Raw genomic sequence first — 20,090 nt, 5'->3', positions numbered from 1 at the left:
TTTCGATGTCTGGTAGCACTTAATTTTGTAACGGGTCTCTTGTCTTGCTTGATGAACACAATTTTACTTCAAATATTAAGTCGACTACTTACCGAAAGATGGTGTTTTTATAATTTTAAATTTTCATGATAATATATCGTATGTTTTGGTTTGTAAATAATCTATAAAAAAAACTTGTAGGATGCAAGGAAAAATGAAGCTGCTTTTTAAGGCAAAAATTGGTACCAATAATATACATTGATATAAGATTGATACGAAAATAATACAAATTCACTTAGAGGTTCTAGAAATGCAGCTATTCGACGACAGATGTCTCTAGCAAAACATATGTTTTAAAGTTAAAATAATACTTACACGTGAAATGTTATCCTATGGTATGTTTGAGTTTGGATCCTGAGCAATTTCTACAATTAATGATAGCGCATTTCATCGTTTTAATCGAGTAACAAATAAAATCACTTGAAATTGTGGTAAAAATACAACTATGACAAGATGTCAGTTAGACGTGAAGGACGGTATATGGGCGGTGTCTAGCCACGCCTGCCGTGACGTAGTCGTGACGTATTTGACCTACCTGAAGGCGCGTGACCTACCTGCGTTAGGGCATCTCCGCTAGTCTTTTCTCCTCCGTGACTTTTACCCAATCTCCCCTACTTTAGCAGCAGCCATTATTTTGAGGTCTCACGCATGCCCAGTTATAGTGAGCTGGGGAGCGGTAGTTGTTTAAAGAGAACTGAAGCTGGCAACATTTACCTACCTAAACGTCAAACTGTCAACACCGTCAACACGACGTTAAAAAAAAATGAAGTTTGGCGATTTACATTAAAATTTAATTCGATTAATATTAACAAGTTCTTGTCGAATTGTAAATAAAAATGTCACTAAAAATAGTTCAACCTATCGCTGAGTGCATCCAGGAGGTTATTTCACGCAGTATTTGTTTGTAAACGTGTTCTTATTTTCACACCGGTAAGTATTGTGAGGAAGGCGAACGATATATAATCGAGCTGACCTTGGCATTAAATCATTTGTAAAACAGCGGTTGATTTGATTGAGTGCCGGTGGAGCATCTTTGGCAACCGCGGAGATTGCCGTGTAGTGTACAATATCACTCTCCTCCCGTAGACTATTGTTTCCTGACTGTTGACACCAATTTTTGATACCTACCTCTTCAGTGCGCTAAATAAGCGTGTAAAAAATATAGTTTTATCCATATTTTTATCAGCCCGTTGTCAATCTTGGTCAGTGGGTCGCAAGCAGTAATTTTTTTAAAGTTTATTTTGATAATACTGATCTAACAGGTTTGTGGTTTCATTTTAATTACGACTAGCCATTTCGGTTAAATATCGTTTGCTTATTTAAGGGTGATAAAATACTTGTTATGAATTGTCACATGAAAAGTAATCAGCTGAATAAATTGATTAAATCATTGGCACTCACTAGGTCTAATAGTTATTGACAAACAGTGGCATTAAAAAATTTCTAACATTCTACTTCACATAATTCATCCACTTTTAGGCTGTCTACATTCAAACTTTATTAGCACACTTTCCAACCAGACAACCCACTGACCCAATTATTTTTTTCCACAGATATAAATAATAAAAAATGGAAACTACTGTCTCAAAGAACTTTGCTAACGTACTCAGTACCCTGACCATTCTGTCATGCCTGTTCCTGAAGGTGCCACAAATATGTTACATACGGCAGAAACGATCTGCAGAAGGGATCTTTGTCCAAGCTTTGCTTATGGAGATATTTGGGTGAGTAAAACTTAGTTATCTGGCTTCTTGTTATGACCCTACATGTACAATATAATGCTGTTCTCATGTGGCTCCACAAGTTTCCCATGGGAACTATTGCCTGTATGCTGATAATATATCGGGCGTGTCTTTGTGTTCATAATCACATTAAATGAAATGCGTTAATATACTGGTTGATATATGTCGATTAAAACAAAGAAAAAAGAAAAATACCTAAAAATAAAAAAATGCATTTTTCAAACAAAGTAAATAGAATAAAAATGTGCGAAAATTAGAACACCATATAGAAGTCAGTCATTACAAACAGCTGAAATTCTCCCTTGAAAACTGACAGCTGTCAACTGATCAAAACATTAGATACCCCTAACTTTATCTCTGCTTTACACATGATGTTGTAAATTATGAAAACGAAAAATGAGAACTGTGGCTAAACCACTGAATGGATTATGTTATTTTTTTTACAATTCGCTATAGAATATCATGAAGTACATGTGATAGAATTTATTTATTTATACTTTATGTACAAAAAAGGTACATTGGCGGACTTAATGCCTCAAGGCATTCTCTACCAGTCAACCATCGGGTTAAAGGGAGAAAATAAATTTAATGTGATTATGAACGACACACCCGATATAGCCTTATATTATTTGGGATAATCTAGCTTCCTAACAGTGAAAGAATTTGTCAAATCAGTGCACTAGTTCCTGAAGCTTTAGGCTACAAAAAAAATGTTTCTCTTTATTGTATTTGAATAGAGTTTTCATGTGAGAGTTTTACAAACAAACATCACTTTTCACTTGGATAATCAAACTGTGGAACAGCTTCCAATTATCTTTTATTTTCTCATAAAGCATACTGTCTTACAAAGTCTGAAATCACCAACCAGCTTTGACAAGCATGATGATAAACGCTCAATCTTTCTTTGTGTGAGAGGAGGTTTCTGCCCAGAAGTGGGTCGACAAAAAAAAGGGATGATAACACTAACAATAATTTACTTTTTACTTAACTTGCAGAAGTTACACAAATTCTAGTGTTCCTAACAATCCTCACATAGTGTATAAACAAACTATGTAAAGTTGTAAATTTTAATCACAGTCTAGCTCTTATCTTGAGCACTAAACTGTGACACACATTGTATAAACTAGATTATGAAGTGTACTTTAAATTTCATATGCATGTGTTGAAACTGTTGTAAAAATATGTTTCACTAAGCACATGCCTACCTAATCATATAGGTACTGCAAATGTGCATGGCCTTGCTTATTCTTAGAATTTCTAGAATATTAACATACTTGCTTTAAATGTGCCTACAACTACAAATAACAATTATTATTAACGAGTGGAAATTAATGCATATGTTACAGCCATAGTGATAATAAATATTATACATAATCACTAGTCATTATATATAATACCCAAATTGACTTGACAATGTGATAAATTAATTACTTTATCTGGATATTATTCATAATAGCTGGTCAAAATTAGCCAAAGTAATAAATATGGTATGTATAACCAACTTGGTACTGAGAAATTCTTAAAAACGGTTTAAGCTATTGTCGACTTTTTTATGATGAATCATCAAATGATTCCTCCCGCTGTGGTTAAGCAGCGTGAGGGAATGTCAGACTGTTAGAGACTTTTAAACCCACTGGGGTTTGCTGAGTCTCTTCGCTGCCGAGACGGGCCCGTGTCTTCTAAGAGACGGAACCGAAACCGAAACTCACGGCCCACAGACCCACGCCTACGATTGCCAGGGACACGTCACTCGACACCCGGCGCCGTGGTATCTTCCACGTCCATGGCAGCAGCTGGGATGAGAGATGTGAACTTCTCTAGCGTCGTTCGTAGCATTACCTCTCACCCCGGACCATGGCTTGAACCAGGGCCGGGTACGAGAGGTCGCCGCTGCCTATTGCTTCAACGAGGACACGGCGGTGCCCTTCCCAGGCGACAAACCTGGACTGTGTGGTTCACCGTGTCCTTCGGGCCGTCTGTATAGTGGCCCGAGCTACCTCAAAGAGGGGACTTTTCGCTACTATTATGGCGTGCCCTGCACTGGGCTAACTAGCCTTTTTCGAATTATATTAAGGTCAGCTACCAGGCACTTTAGTTAGTTAACATGAAATAATAATCTTTACCTACTTGTTTTATTACATTATCCAAGTCTATGGAGATATTATATAAAATTGCTAGTTAATGTGATTAATTCTGTGTCAATTATCACTTTATCCAAATTGAGTAGATATTACAAATATTAGCTAGATAATATATATAATATTAAGACTTATTACTTTGGCAGTAACACATATACCCAGATAAGATATAGCTTATAGCGTATGTATAGCTTATGTGCTTGGGAATAGACTAGCTTTTGAAAGTATTTTTTTTTCAAATCTGTCCAGTTTGTCGGAGCCTTAAGGTACAAAAAAAAGAAAAAGAAACTTTATTACAGTAGGAATATTGTGGCCTAACCGCTATTTAAATTTCACAAAAACTGCTCATAGTCAGAAAGCCTGGCTAAATGATTGGAACAGCTAATAATGAGCTCAAGAAAATATGTTTCTCTATTGATGCATGTTGTCAAATGTGCACAAACCCTAAACTATAGTTCGGCCATTCAGAGAATGCGTTCCTGACACGTCGCGATTGAACTGACGACGTAATAACATTCATTGATTATTGATATAATAATGTTGTTTTAATGCTCCTCAATTGTTAAAACGGTAAACAACCAGCAAAAATATTTTTATCGTAACTGCAACGCCATTGCAAAGTTACGTCGTCAGTTCAATCGCGACGTGTCAGGAACGCATTCTCTGAATGGCCGAACTATAATTAATTACAATTAATTCCAATCACTACCTGCTACTTACTAGTATTAAAAAGCTATAGACACATTTTATATTAAAATTATGCCTATTATTGAGTCTTAATTTCAACTGTGACGAAAATTACTGTGACAAATTCAATTATGACGAATTAAACAAAAGCAATCTCATGTAATTTGAAATGTTTTAATTCTAGTTTCAATGATTCTGCACTATTTGTCACAGTGATCACAGTACATAGTAGTGTATGTACATGGTGACATATTATGTATGTGACCCTTTGTTCTGCTCCCACTCAGTCTAGCTCCATTAATCTAAATTGGCATATCACATAATAGACACTGGAGCGTAAAAACATTGGTGTTTTGTTCAACACAATGTTTTTCTTGTTTCAATGTTTGCCGACCCCGTTGGCGCAAAAGTCACTGCCGGACTGCCAAACAGATGGTCCCGGGTTCGATTCCCGGGTTGTTTGATGTATAATTGTTTTTATACATATGTTGTTTATCAGTTGTGTTAGAACCCATAACACAAGCTAAAAAAAGCTTACCACGAGATTGACCACGGGACCTGTTGTGAAAGGTATCCCGATATTTAAAATTATTTTTTCGAATTTCAGATTCTCAATAATGACACTATACAATTACACAAACGACTATGGAATAATGACGTACATGGAGTACCCAATAATATTGCTTCAAGTGTACGTCATGTTCTACTATGTGCTGAAGTTTAAGAAAATGCTATGTATGTCGATAGTACCGATCACCACCATAGCATACGTCTCTGCAGTCGCTGCTTTCGCGATGGGCACTTTACCGAAGCATATACTGTCTTATTTAGTGGTGAGTTGATTTTTTATTATTTATTTTGTCTCTATACTAACGCTGACGCTTATTAAAGAACAATAGAAAATCAATTGTGTCTCGCTTGGATTCCTGGTTCGGCATTCAAGGGGTTAAGGAAAGGGCTAAGCATCTCGGATTGGATATTATTCCCCTGTACGATCAACACTTTTGTGATGAGCATTTTCGCTGGCTGTGGTCTGGGTTTTATAATATCATCTGCCTAGCCTTTTCCAGTCTGACTTGATGCAGCCGAGTACCAGTGTTTTACATAGACTGCCAATCTGACCTCCTTAACCCAATACCCATTGGTAAGACTGGTTGTCAGACTTACTGGCTTCTGACTAACAACTGCCAAAGACGTTCATAGTGACAGTCGGCACCTACCAGTTTATCGTGCTTTCTAAAACACGGAAGAACTCGCCATTACAAGAAGGTCACCCATCCACAGACGGACCGCGCCAAGCGTTGCTTAACAAACAACCTTTTAATCTTTCGGTTCGCGCGTCTTTCCTTTACTTACCCATGAGCTCTTTGCTCGAACTCTGTATTTATAATATGTATTAAAAAATTATATAGTACTCTTGAAAAAGCTAATTAAGAGCTTACCTCGAGGATTACCAATCGTACGTGAAGTGTCCCGATATTATACTCAACAACTATACGTACACGATTTCCGTCAAAAACGAGTGCAGTTTTCCAATTATCCAATGATTATTCGATTAATCCTTCGGATACTTGACAACTGACATATTAACCCCACCTGTCTATGAACTTCTGGATTCGATTCCCAATTAATAAGCTTTCGATATTGACATCAAGAACGGATTTCGAAATGGATTATATGGTTCTGGGAATATGGATTGCAATTAAATCGTACTCGATGGCAACTCCATTCGCGGCCTAGAGTAGGTAAGCTACTTACGCTTACATAATTGATGCAAATGTTCTGGGAAAGCAAGTGTGATAATCGATTCTGCAGCATAATCATGGAGAACAAAATAATAATAAAATGACTAGCGGAGGTGGCATACAGGAAAACCGCCTAAGAAAATAGAGCACCAAAAAGAGGGTGAGCGGGGAACGAGGAACGTTATTGTTTTCGCTCTTATCCGCCTTCTTTGGACCCGAATATTTTTAGTTATACCAAAAATCGGTGACAGTCTCGTTGGTTCACTCGTAACTGATCAGTTTGGTCACGCCCACCGTACGAATTTGATCTACAAGAAGGCGCCCGTCCTACTTGCATTATGGCATCTCCGCTCATCTTTCCTTACTCCGTGAGCATAAACACGAAACTGAGGCTTAGTGTTCGAAAGCTGTTGATAGATAGATATTAAAAGCCTTTCCCGTAATGGCCATTATTTAGTATTTCCGAGTAGTTGAATTTCTCTCTGCTACATACACAAATAGTTAAGAGTGGTTGTGTTAATTTGAGTAATTAACTTGGTCTAGACGGCAGTAATAGTTAGCTATTACTATTAACATATGAAACTGGGACATGTGAGTTTAAAAGCTATTGTTCCGCGTCTTGCTCTGGGACTTTACGGAAATAATAAGAAGTGATTATGAACTCGTTTTGAATGAATTGATAGTATTTCTTAATTAGGTTCCATCAGCGGTAACCAACCCGCATTGATCAATCATTAATCGTGATGATTTACACTCAATCCGTGTGAAAAGAGGCCTGTGCCCAGCAGTGGGACGATACAAAAGGCTGATGCTAACCATGCACAAACATTAATACATAGGTATACCTGCTGCATACAGGTCAAACTGAGAACTCCCTTTTTTGAAGTCCGTTGAAATGCATTGAACATATCTAAACTCCCAATTGTATCTATTTATTTAAAACTTTGACCTACCTCTTGGTAAGAATGTATTGCAGGCATATACATAATCATCTTAATAGTAGGGTGTTTCATATTGCTCGTCAACATACATAGTTGTTTTGAAAGCATCGAAGTACTCTATCTTAATAGGAGACCGTGTCACTCATACAATGAGGGGAGATGTATTCGTGTGCGTCAAGGTCACCCAGTTAGTGAAGTGTTCAAGATCATGGGTATTTGTCAATATCAATGTGTGTGTGTCATTGAAATTATTCGGGAGTGTATTTGGTTGAAAGTTGACTGTCTTGTTCTCGTATTTTTACTTCTACTTATGGTTTCGTCCTTCAGGGAAGTGTAAGCGGACTGCGGAGGCTGATTTTGTGTTAATAATTAGTAGTGCAAGTGACATAACTTTTTCTCTTATAATGGTAGAAGCCGAGAAGTCATTCGATTGTAAACGACTAGAATAAATCGATGCTTTTTCACTTTTCTATGCATGAAGATCTCCGAGTGAGAAAAGTTTAAAAAGCGGTATAGTTAAATCTAATGAAGTAAACCGTCCTGGTAAATCATAATCAATATCACTGTAAATATCATTGGTTGACAAATGACGATCCTTTTTTTTTTTTTTTTATCGACGTAAAATCATCAAATGACCCCTCCCGCTGTGGGTTAGCAGCGGTGAGGGAGTGTCAGACTCTTACTGACTAAAATCGTCGTGTTCCGTCATAGGCCTTTTATGTACCAGGGCCGCGGTATCTCTTTCGAACAACCCGCAGCCCCGGCAGGCCTTGGCCCTGCTGGGCCCCGCTGGGGTTGCTGACGTCTCTTTGAGGAGCGCGTGGAACAACGCGCGCCGTCGACACGGGTCTGTCGTCTAGGAAGACAGAGGGACGATGAGCCACCCGAACTCACCGCCCACAGACCCACGCCTACGGTGGCCGGGACAAATGACGATCCTCGAACCAATATTTTCCAATACTATCAAGCTATTTCATTAGGGGTTAAATGCGCAATCAACGCGATGTCGGCATTTCCAATAGCATTGATGCGTTTCGTATGCAAATGTAACACATTCTACTCGTACTTATGTGAGTGCTTAACTACGTGCAGTTTGTTCCCGCATTTTATATTCTTAAGCCATGACCTACAAACGAGGTGAATGGGGCTTTGGATTCTTTATCTTCTCTCTGAAGTACTCGTCTAAAATAATTTCCATAGATTTCTCCCGCTAATTCATCCGCGTCCCGACGGAACTGGGCTGTACAATGTCTAATGCCCTCTCCAGACACTATGTACATATCTCCATGCCGAATTTCATGTCCGTTGGTTAAGCCGTCTAAGCTTGAAAGCGTAACAAGAATACAAACTCATTGCTGCACTGAGGCGATGCACGAAGTAACTTCTGGGTATATTTAGTATCTAAGTTAATGATTAATTGGTTAGGATCAAGCGGATTGCATTTCACACTTCATTAGGGTAATGGCGGAATTCCATGTACGTAGCGTAAGAAATTGTCTTCGTGTAAAACATACCTCAGAACCTCTAAAGGTTTAGACCATTACAAGGGCTGAATAAGTATTTTTTTCGAAATATCGCTAATGATTATAATTCCTTGAGACACTCAAAAAAACATACCGGCCGAATTGAGAACCTCCTCCTTTTTTGGGAAGTCGGTTAATAAGTTTGTAGGTCAAATATGTAATTTGTTTACTATAACAATTAATACATTCTTAAAACTAATATTAAAATGTTTGGCAGTAATTCAAATGGACTGTTGTTTTCTAAGATTCGATGTGTAACACATTAGCAGGTACGCGCACCTATGCTCTATTGGATAGTCGCCATGCTATCAATTTAAAATGTCCGCGACATTGACAAACTACATCGTAGTTCCTTGTATCGGTTATGACTTCATATTTAATAGTTGCATACACATAATGCGGTTTTTATCGAACACGGGACGTGAGGGAGTGACAGGTTCGAACGTATGGAAAGAAATGTGATACCAGATTAATCAGCATATCGACGCCATGGAATGAAAACCTCGAAAGTGTAAAAACTTTTGATTTTAGGAGAAATATGTGCATAGCAATAAAAAATATTTATAAAAAAAATGCGTTTCCGAGGTTTTCAATCTAAGTTGATATCAGGGTTCTAGACACACAATTCCGGTGCAGTGTGATTCTACTGTATTAGGACCTTTACTGATCATCAGAACATATGCCAAATAATAAACTCGAGTCAAAGTTCACAATTTGAATAGTTCAATTGAAAGCAACAACGAAACTCGTGTCAATAAACCGTCACGATTTCCGTACTCCAATTGCATATTATTATAGACCGAGTCGGCAGTTGCACTCAATTGAGAGATCGAGTGGGCAACCGATGTCTCGATTACAATGCGTTAACGAGTTGTCAATAACAATGTACTTATTTGTCTGGTCGTTGCTGAAATTAGATACAATGTAACAAAGTTACAAAGGTTAATGTGATGGGTTAAGGTGGGTTATGTGATATGATTGTTTGTTTTTGAGATCGATGAAGTTTTACTAAAATAATGCCTCTTTATGTAGCGCATAGTTATGTATGTACCTATATAGATGATTATATAGGTTGATTCATGTTTATTTACTTCATGTCTAACGATCGATAAACATTTTTGCTACCCGAGACGACCATAGCTCGTATGTATAGCTTTTTTTTATCAAAAAAAATATTTTACAAAATTTTCCCAAGTCTCCATAGCAAGGTTGAATTCGGAACAATTAATTACGTAATTGTAAAAGTATTCAATCACAAAATCATCATCATCCTCCGAGCCTTTTCCCAATCACGTTGGGGTCGGCTTCCAGTCTAACCGTATTCAGCTGAGTATCTGACCTCCTCAACCCAGTTACCCGGGCAAACCGATACCCCTTGGTTAGACTGGTTTCAGACTTACTGGCTTCTGACTACCCGTAACGACTGCCAAGGATGTTCAATGACAGCCGGGACCTACAGTTTAACGTGCCATCCGAAACACAGTCAATGGTGTCTAAGATATACTTAGAAAGTACATACAAACTTAGAAAAGTTGCATTGGTACTTGCCTGACCTGGGATCGAACCCGCGCCCTCATACTTGAGAGGTTGGTCCTTTACCCACTACGCCACCACGACTTTTATTCAATCACAAAATACGAACTGGATTAAAAAGAAAACTGAAAAAATAAGAATCCTATTCTGTTAACATGTATATCACTACCTACTTGTACTAGATATTCTGCACTAGCAAGTGACTCACTAACCATGTGCCGGTCGGGGCTTTGAATTGTCGACATCCTTAGGGAATAATATCAGTGTCCTCAGGTATTCTCTAACAGCGATAGATAAAAATAGTATATTCAGTTTCCCAACTTTTCTTATTGGCTATCCTTTCTTATAGTATAAATCCATTTATTTGGTAATTTGTCTGTTAACGGCTCGACCGATGACGTGTAGAGTGGTGGTGCCCTGGACGAGGAAATAGGCCACATATCGTGGTACGGGACTTAGCTCCTTCGGGACATAGAGACATTGAAATATAGGAGAAAACATTTTTCCTTTATCTACGGCCTTTTGTTAGAATGTATCGCATGGCTATAAGTATAGCCTAGTTTTCACTAAAAGTCTGATCCTACTAGTTCCATCCATAGCGAATGAATTCATTTCATTATTTCCCATATCGTATCGAACGATAAAATAATTGAAAAGGTTATTTGATGTTGCTTGAGCGTGTATCGACGTAACTCGGGCGAAATGTTCGTGACTTTATTGTTGATAGATAGTTTATTATTGACTCAGTTGGTCTAGGCCGTCCTATTGTAGTACAATAAATTGTCCTTGGGTTTGTGATAAAAACCGACTCTTCGATGTAACGACTGACCGTGATTATCAAATGTGAAATAAAATTGTACTTATTTATTTCCTCTTAATTTCCCATATGTACTTCCAACCGATACTTTATAAAGTATGCATGTTAATATGTATTTTTTTCTGAATTCCAGCCTCTCTGCACTCCACTGAGCGGGTTCGCGAAGGTGACTTACATTTACGGGATCGTGTGTGAAGGGAATGCTGATGCAGTGTCGCTGACCACGTGGGTCATTTCTGTGGCTACTAACTTGGGTAAGTTATACGTCCAAGTTGATTGTCGCCCACGGCCGCTGTTCCCATATAAGGAGATCAACCAGCTACGCAGGACATAGTATATTGCACAAGCATTTGCGCAGACACAAGTGCACTCCCTATTCCTTCACTCTCATGGCCGGATAGGAGAGCAATCCGATACGACTAGAGAGAGATTAGGTACAGGACCGACATCTACGTGCTCTCCAATAAACGGGTGTATCAATCACTAACTTCTAGACTATGGGCTGCTTTGTGAATGTTTCTAAAACCAACAAAGCAATTTTGGCCCGACCCGGGAATCTTACCCGAGACTTCGGGCGCAGCAGTCACTTAATGCAACGACTAGAACATAACTATACTTAGTACAAATAAATAGAACATATCTTTTCTTGACACATGGGTAAAAACTAACAAGGTTTCATTCAAGCCAAAAAGGTTCCATTTGTAGTCCCGTTACGTTCTCGTTGACCATGGGAGTGTCACTAACGAGCTGGCCAGGCTATAGATTCCACCCGCGTTTCTTATTGACCCAAATGGCAAATGGTCAGTATGCTATGCTATCTCTTATTCATTGAAAACACAGCAATTGCCTTTGTAAATAAATCCACTAACGCGCTCAATGTTACCATTCCAGCCCGCATATTCACAGTCTACGTGGATTCTGCAGACATGAAGCTCATGACGAACTTCTTCATATCGACATTGCTGAGCTTAGCAGTTCTCTGCACTGCTGTATACTACAAAAGGCAATGCTGCCCGCCGCGCCGTCAGCGAAGGAAGTCCAATGGTCATTGCAGCCATTGCGATTAAAATCATTTTACCCACCTTTTTGTGTATCAAATGCATGCATAATCATGAAAATAATGTATTGAAGACCGTGGAGGTAGGGTAGACGCGTAGGCAAATTACGGTACGATTTTTTGTGTACATCTAATGCGATACCGCGAGAAAACCTGCTTATTTTACTAAATTACCTAAACTGGATGTCACGGCGAGGTAAGGGAAGTACGAATTTTTTTGCATTAACCAGTTTTTATAAAACATTTTGATTGGAACAACTTTCTTAGGTATAATTTTATCGCCTATGATAAGATCACGCTTCAAATCTGAGATCAACTTACGTTAAATATTAAAAAAGAAACGAATTATATATTTCGCAGCTCGTCGTGACATCCAACTTAAGCCCTAAACATTTCTCAAGCTACGGGAAATATCTAGCTCCATCTTTAGTAAATGAAGGGTTTTTCATGTCATAGTATTGAAGATATACTGCGGATTGCAATAACCAATCCATGCGTTGTTTTTCGATTAGGGCTTGAAGTTTACCACAATTTATATGAAGTTAATATCAAAATTAAATATTCAATCGCAGAACAACGTATTGATATGATTTGTAATCCGCAGGTCACAGTGATCAAAGTACATTCTTTGTAAAAAACACGGGCACTTATGAAACTGTTGAATTTAAGGACTTTATGTATGTCTAAAAGAGGTTTACTTATTGGAATGTGTCGCAAAGATCTCTAAAACTAGCCAGATATTAATAAAAGCGTATTCTAAATTTGAAAAACCTTGCGCTAGAGAGTTTCTGGTAGAAAGTTCGTCTTCGTTTCGATAAGCTTTCGATGTTATTTTCAGAAAACTGACGATGCGCATGCACCCTTTAAACGCTAGAAATTTTTCAGTCTCTTAAACCTTTTAAAACATTCGTAAAGTCCTTAAAACCAAGATTGTCAGAGGTGACCCGTTTTTTTGCGAAAGAAAATATAAATTGTAATGCAAAAAAAGACAACGTCTCGTAGGACGCCTGCCTCTTAAAACATAGTCATTCTTTTTTTTTATTTCTTTCTTTTTCCATAATAGTCATTCTTCCTTTGAGTTTCTATTTCTTTTGCCAAATTTAGTAAAGCCTTTAAGTAGGTTTCCTGTGAAAACAATGCAATTCTTATGAATAAATTCTCATTAATGCTTATTATTTTAAAAACAACTGACAAAAAAGCCACCTGTGTAATATAAGTGGGTGGTTTTTGCTAAGTTTCGTAGTTGTTTAAAGAACCATTCCTATACTTTAAAAGTTATGTCGTATATTAGTGAGTAATGCGATTTTTTCAATATTATACATTGCAAAGTTCACACAGATTCCTTGCATTATGAATACCTGAATTAACACAGCATTAACACTGTTAAAAGTTATACGGTGTTCAAAAAGAGAGTACAAAATTCTTTATTTTTGGGAAATTATAATATAATATTTAATCTGCCGTATTGAAAATGGTTCAGGTTTTATGAGGTCGTTTTCGGCCGGCAATTGTATTTGTAGAAGGCAGCTAAATAACACCACGAAGAATAATATGCCACGGCGATTGTGAATTTTAAGGCTGTGTTCAAATCAAACTGACTGTCAGCCGCCGAATATGTGCAGGCTCACTGTGAGTCCCAGTGTAAACGTGAAAATAAACGGTATTTTTCGTTCGCAGTATTCTGACAATACACTATAGTATATTTGGTTAGATGTGAACGAAAAAGTGAATATGTATGGAAACTCAATAAACTGCCCAACGTTCGCTCACTTTTGGCGGCTGACTCACTGTCAGTGTTTGTTTTGAGCACAGCCTAAAGGTATTAAAAAGAAAACAACATTTGTGATTTTCAAGTAGCCAACTATAGCGATTTCCTGAATTCCGTATTAGTTATATTCATCGTTTGTATAGTTTCAAGTTTCTAAACTGTGCCATATTAGCTAAAATGCAATACCATTTTTTTGTCTACCATTGCGGTTATTTGAATCTCAGCATAATATCGATATTAGGTTCTTTATAGAATTATAATTGGTTAAAATGATTAGCTTAATGTACTGGCTCTTTGAGAATGTTTGCAATTTCAGGCACACTTCAATACTCTCTTGCAACACTTTGGAACTCAAGTATTTACTGTTTTCTCACTATGATAGATAATAGAATATTGTATGCACTTCTTGACTGGTGAATGCTTTGACTGGTAGAAACCTGAATCTGGTAGAACACTGGTGGAAAACTGGTTTGAAGTATTCACCTTAATGTAGTCACTAGTAGAGGCTTAGAAAGTTTATTAATAAAATACTCTAATGTAATTATTATAATAAAAAAAGGAATTGATACAACGTTATAACTCATCGCACAAGTACTGCCTAGTTAATTATAGCACTTGGTCAAACATAGACAGAGCATATAAGCGTTAAAATTGTTTTTTTTTTCGTTAAAAAACATTTAGGTAATAGCATTGTTATAGTAAACCTGTCTATATTTTAAGTAGTCTGTATAACGTTCCTTGTGCATGAACTCATTCCCTATAATTTATATTTACGAAATTTGTGAAATTATAAAATGATCGATGATTTTAATATTAATGCAACGCAATAAAATATAGGTGCGCATACCTATATTTTATTGCGTACTAATATTGTTGTATGTAAATAAGAAGAAAAATTACAAAGTCAAAAAAATATGCACTTGTTGATATCATAATTATGAATATTTTAATGTAGCAAATAAATATAGCTGTTATTTACACAATTTTTGCAGTCAGAAGTTACAGTAATTTATACATTACCCACATGTCGTAAAATATGCAAATAGTTAGGGTCCGTATTGATCCAAATATTTATGCAATTTTTATACTTTATACCCACATTTTGGCTTAGCATAATGCCGAAGTGCATAAAAATATTTTATTAGAAATATATTGGAATCCCACGTTAATAAGAAAATTCGTTCAGATCGGCACGTAATGAAAGTCGAAAACATCTTTCGACTTCTGGCATTTCAACTTAGTATTTTCTTACATTTGATTCTGTTACACTGTACTGTATTCCATATTTTTAGTGTTTACGCTCTATTTTTAAGTGTTGTATATCCTATCAGTATCAATCCATCAAAATGAATCGTTAATTCCTACGTTAGTTATTTATAATATAATTCTTACAAAAAATCTATAAATTCAACTCTCGCTTTCTGCAATGCATCTGCTTTTCGATGATTCTAGAACAATGCTAGCTTAGTGATTACATCGCCAATGCATGTAAAATGCCTTTAGCTTTTAATAATATTATAAGCGCACATAGAGTGCCTAGACAACTTAATAAAAAATTCAGGCTAAGATAAATCTGCACTGCTTAGTAAAAATTAGACAATGCACACTTCTTTCTATATTCTAGTCAAATCAATTATTGACATTGATAAATATTTCGTCTAAGACAAAAATGTGTTAAAACTTTAAAATTATTCTCGCCAGAGTATATAATGTTTGACTTTATTATATTTAATTTATTATGTTTAATCCTTTTGAGTCGTGAATATTAGATATTTCAATTTATTCGTTCACTATTAAAGGGGCGTACTAATTTATTTACTAAACTTTGTAAAATTGTTGACTATTAGTCTGTACTCTATACTTAAATGTACCTTTTATTCTCTGAATATTCATAGCTCTGAGGGATTGGTACACAAATTGTATGGGAACACCAAGAAATATTCCCTAAAGGTGTCACTGGTATCTAATATTCGACATTAGCGTAAAAAGACACTAATTAATTTATCTTCTGTGTATACGTATTTATTCTTGTTTATATTTAATTTTTACTAAGACTTTTCTGTAAATTATACATATGCTATCTAGCATACTTCGAAATATAAAATGTATTTATTTCTAGAAAGTATTTGGTGCCATTTATTTTTATAAAATGACTTTTTATCATGTTGAATATAGTTAAGTGCCAAAATAATGGTCCTAGCCGATTTTATTTTTATCAATATTAATTATGTCCCAGATGTTATTTCAAATAAATTATATTGAACAACATATTTTATTTTATTTCAGTGTAAAGTAATAGATAAAACTGTTGACAAAAATATTGAAATTAACTCTTTTTTGTTAGAATGCTCTTGTTTGTTTGCTAAATCAACGTGTCAAATTAAATTACATTCTCTTTTTCCCACTGTTTAATTCACGTCGCAACTACTTCAGAGCCTGTACTGCTGCTATGGGACTATACATAGACTGTTATTCAGTATGACAGCATTATATGCTGATGACATGTGTAAGATTGCTAATCTTGATCAAAATTCGTCTATTAGTTTGTAAATCTAATGATTACGTACGTGTTTTTAGTTGTTTTAAATAACTGAAACACAATCGCAAAGATAAGCATATAATTAACCTGGAGAGATGTATGTGATGTTTAGTAAAACATAACGTGTAATGGCTTATGAAGGAATCTTAGAATTAACAGAAACACTAATTCTTAACAAATTACAACATAAATGCAATCCTTTCACATTTTACATTACTTACAAATTATTTATATGACACCATAACACTAAGAAATAACCTAATAATCGTCACCTTTAAGCTGCTGGAACTTTTGCAATATCTTCTGTGCTGGAGTGTAACTAATCAAAGCTGAAGACTTCATTGACACTAGACTATCCTGGGTCCTACGCAGTGACGTCAGCGTAGAACGAGCAGATTTCTTCTTCGACACGACGGTTTCTTTGGACCTCGTGCGTTTGGTCATCATGAGGCGGGAACAAAGCACTCTGGGCGATACCAAATCGAAAGACGATGTCGACGTCACTCTGGCTTTTGGTGAATAATCTGAACCGTGACGAGGTGAGCTGACGTAACAGGGTTCTAGTCTGTACACGTCGTGACCAGGCTCAACGGCAGAACTCCTCACCTCAGGCAACGCAGGTAATCCCTCCGGCTCACTCAGCGTGTTCTCACTTTGCTCCGGCTGCATGTTTTCCTGCATCAGACCTTGTGGTTCCTGAGCGGCAAAATTAGACCGGCTAGCTAAATGCCTTCCTCTTTTTCTAGCCCGAGCTTTAGCTATCTTAGCATCGCTCTTCGAAGCAAGCAAATGAATATTTTGATCAATATACTTACACACCGCTTCGGCTTCTTCCTTGGGAGATAAATGTGCATCTCTAAAGAAGCCATACCCATTACGAACGTCATGGACACACTCGATAGCAAGCCACGTCAGTGTGCTCAATACAAGGATAAGAGTAGTCACAACAGCGATAGCCGTAGTCGTATCAGGACCGGTCAGTTTATATTGTATCTTACCTAAAACACCATACGTTACGATGTTTTGAGTACGCCTGTTACTATGCGCACGACATGTGTAGAACCCTCTTAAGTCATTGTCTGCTGATGCTACAAGCCGGAGGACTCGACCGTCGTCAATTGATCTCACTGTTTTATCCTTTAAAATAGCGCTAACGGCAGTATCTAAGAATAGCCAACTGGCCTCGTGCGGAGACCTGGCCGTCCTTGCGTGCAGGCATGTTAGGTTCAGACGGTTAGACTTACCCCAAGCAGTTTCATGGTAAGATCCAGAGACACTTGCAGTTCTTGCTGAGACCTGAACCTTGTCATCTTTGTACTTTTCCATACTGTACTCATGTAAATCTAGGAGTACGCCGTTCTCCCTGATAGATGCTATTTCTCCGGAAAAGTGTGCAAACTCCTCTTCAACTTCTTTCTTTATTTTATTTGGTACCCCGCCAATGTAAAACTCATCAGTACACAAATCAACTGGTGCTGGTTTTTCTACAACTACACTTCCAGTTTTATACGTTATAGTGGTTTTAACCTTTGCCTGAGGCTTTGTTATCAATGTATCAGTAACAAACTCATTGTCAATGGAATCTCTTCGTCTTCTAGCCATTTCGTTTTCAAACAAAACATGCAAACGTTCTCCAGCATTTATTGATGCTTCAATCGCGTTTGTGTCCAGCTTCTTGGAAACGATTACATCCAGCCATTGGTCAGGCAAATACTCTGTTGTACTACTGCTTTCTGATCGGAATTTGTCAAGCGCCAACTTCATCTTAACACGCATATTCTGTATGTATAAATGCAACCAATTTGTATTTCTATCATTTTTTAGGAACAAGATAGTTCCCGCTTCCTTCTTAGGTTTCAATGTAAGCTCTAATCTCCAAGTATCTTGATCTAGGAAGCAAGGTAAACGTAGGTACTGTTCATTATTAACAGGTAAATATGCTTCTTCTGTGCTGGCTTTTTCATACGCGATGTTCGAGGCCGCAATTGGATAGAAATCAATTTTTCTAGATCTCTGATTTCGATTTATTATCATACTCAAGGGAATGAAATTTAAAATAAGCTCTTGAATTTGTCCGTGATACCTTTCACCGACAAAAATTTTCATTTTATCATCAGGTAACTCTGGGTCGCATGGCCATGAAATTTTTAAAGGTGCATCAGAGTCATCTAATCTTAGTATAGCTGATTCGCCTGTAACAGTCATGAGAGCAGAGTGCCAGACTGCTGGTTCCAGGCTTTCATGAGAACAGCTTCTGGGAATACAACAAGATTTGCTAGAGCCACATGCATCAATACAAACATGCCATTTTTGTAGACTCAGTCGAACATATGAATTCTGCCCCGCCTCTCTACGAACGAGCGTGCCATGTGGCGACAACGGCATAAACCTCATAAAGAAATGATAAAGCGTTGCTCGTTTATTTTCGAAGTTGTAGTGGAGAGACGATTCGCCATGGAAAGTGGAAACCATGTGAGAAAGAGTTTCACAAGGATACAGATGACAAGATCCGACTTCAGTTCTCGGTCCAACGCAAGCCTTCCCAGCTCCTTGAGGGATTGGTCGGGTACAAGTTCTCGTTCTTGATCGCCTTCCAGCTCCGCAGGATTGCGAACAAGGTCCCCAACTACCCCAGCCAGACCATCCTCCGTCTAGTGAACACATACTATTTTCACAAACTTCCAATTGGTCATGTTGTCCACGACAGTGTGTCCCCCATGTTCCAGAGGTAGGCGGTGTTTCGGTTTCGTGGCAGACCCTCCTCCGCCTTCTGACTCCCGCTCCACATTTCTCGGAGCATGGAGACCACAGGCTCCAGTCTCCCCAACTTCCCCCAGAGTCTTTGCTAGTAATAGCGCATTGGTCGCCAATACAGGTATCAGCTAGAAGAGGCGGGCCGGCGCAAGCAAGTCGTGCATCTGAAGGTGCCGGGGTGTCGCATCGCCGTAGTCTCCATTTTAACCCCAGTCCACATCTGGCTCCACATGAAGACCACGCACCCCACATACCCCACTCTCCGGCAATAGGACATCCCAGGTTACGTTTGACACACTGTAATGAATTCCACAGTGATTCAGTATTCAGTTGCCAGGTGTTATCATAAGCTAAGGCAGCTTCGACAGCCTCAAAGGGGCAATCCATTTGTAGGCAACGTTCCATTAGAGCTGGTACAGCTTCTAGTTGATTAAGGGCTTCCATTCGAGCAGCGTCCCCTTTGACCAATTTACGAAAATCATTAACGGTACAATTAGTGAGGTAGCAGACGTCAGATTCCTCATCGGATCCGACGCACGGCACCCCGTCCTGAGAAGGCGGTGGGTTTATGCATTCTCTACTTCTGCGCCGGTGTCCCACGTCGTCACATGACCCCTGACAAGCCGACCAGGGGGTCCAAGGTGACCACCCTCCATCTACAGGACAGTCAGGGTCAGCAATGATGCCTAACTCGCATTCGAGACGCCAGACAACCTGCTGCCGCTTGCCACTCGGTTTTCTTGTATGTATTAATACAAGTAAGTACAACATCCATAGCGTTACACATTTATAGAAATAAATAGACAT

General features: G+C 37.9%; 2 protein-coding genes across 3 annotated transcripts; one reads left to right on the top strand and one right to left on the bottom strand.

The window, feature by feature from the left end:
- The first annotated feature begins 768 nt into the window (after positions 1-768).
- Positions 769-12,436, top strand: LOC124645149 (solute carrier family 66 member 3). 2 transcript variants are annotated; one of them, XM_047184907.1, is made up of 5 exons: positions 769-969; positions 1,593-1,763; positions 5,214-5,439; positions 11,299-11,419; positions 12,057-12,436. In XM_047184907.1, exons 2-5 carry the CDS (start codon positions 1,609-1,611, stop codon positions 12,230-12,232), a joined length of 678 nt encoding a protein of 225 aa, XP_047040863.1. In that variant the 5' UTR covers positions 769-969; positions 1,593-1,608; the 3' UTR covers positions 12,233-12,436. The 2 variants fall into 2 exon arrangements, with proteins under 2 accessions (XP_047040863.1, XP_047040864.1); XM_047184908.1 differs by lacking the exon at positions 769-969 and adding an exon at positions 1,014-1,301.
- Positions 12,437-16,787: 4,351 nt separating this feature from the next.
- Positions 16,788-20,090, bottom strand: LOC124645326. Its single transcript, XM_047185126.1, has one exon. The coding sequence runs from the start codon at positions 20,088-20,090 to the stop codon at positions 16,788-16,790; it is 3,303 nt and encodes a 1,100-aa protein (XP_047041082.1).

The sequence above is a fragment of the Helicoverpa zea genome, chromosome 31, assembly GCF_022581195.2.
Source record: "Helicoverpa zea isolate HzStark_Cry1AcR chromosome 31, ilHelZeax1.1, whole genome shotgun sequence".
NCBI classification, from domain to species: domain Eukaryota; kingdom Metazoa; phylum Arthropoda; class Insecta; order Lepidoptera; family Noctuidae; genus Helicoverpa; species Helicoverpa zea.
The sequence above is the reverse complement of the archived record's forward strand: the minus strand, read 5'-3'. Positions and strand labels throughout refer to the sequence as shown.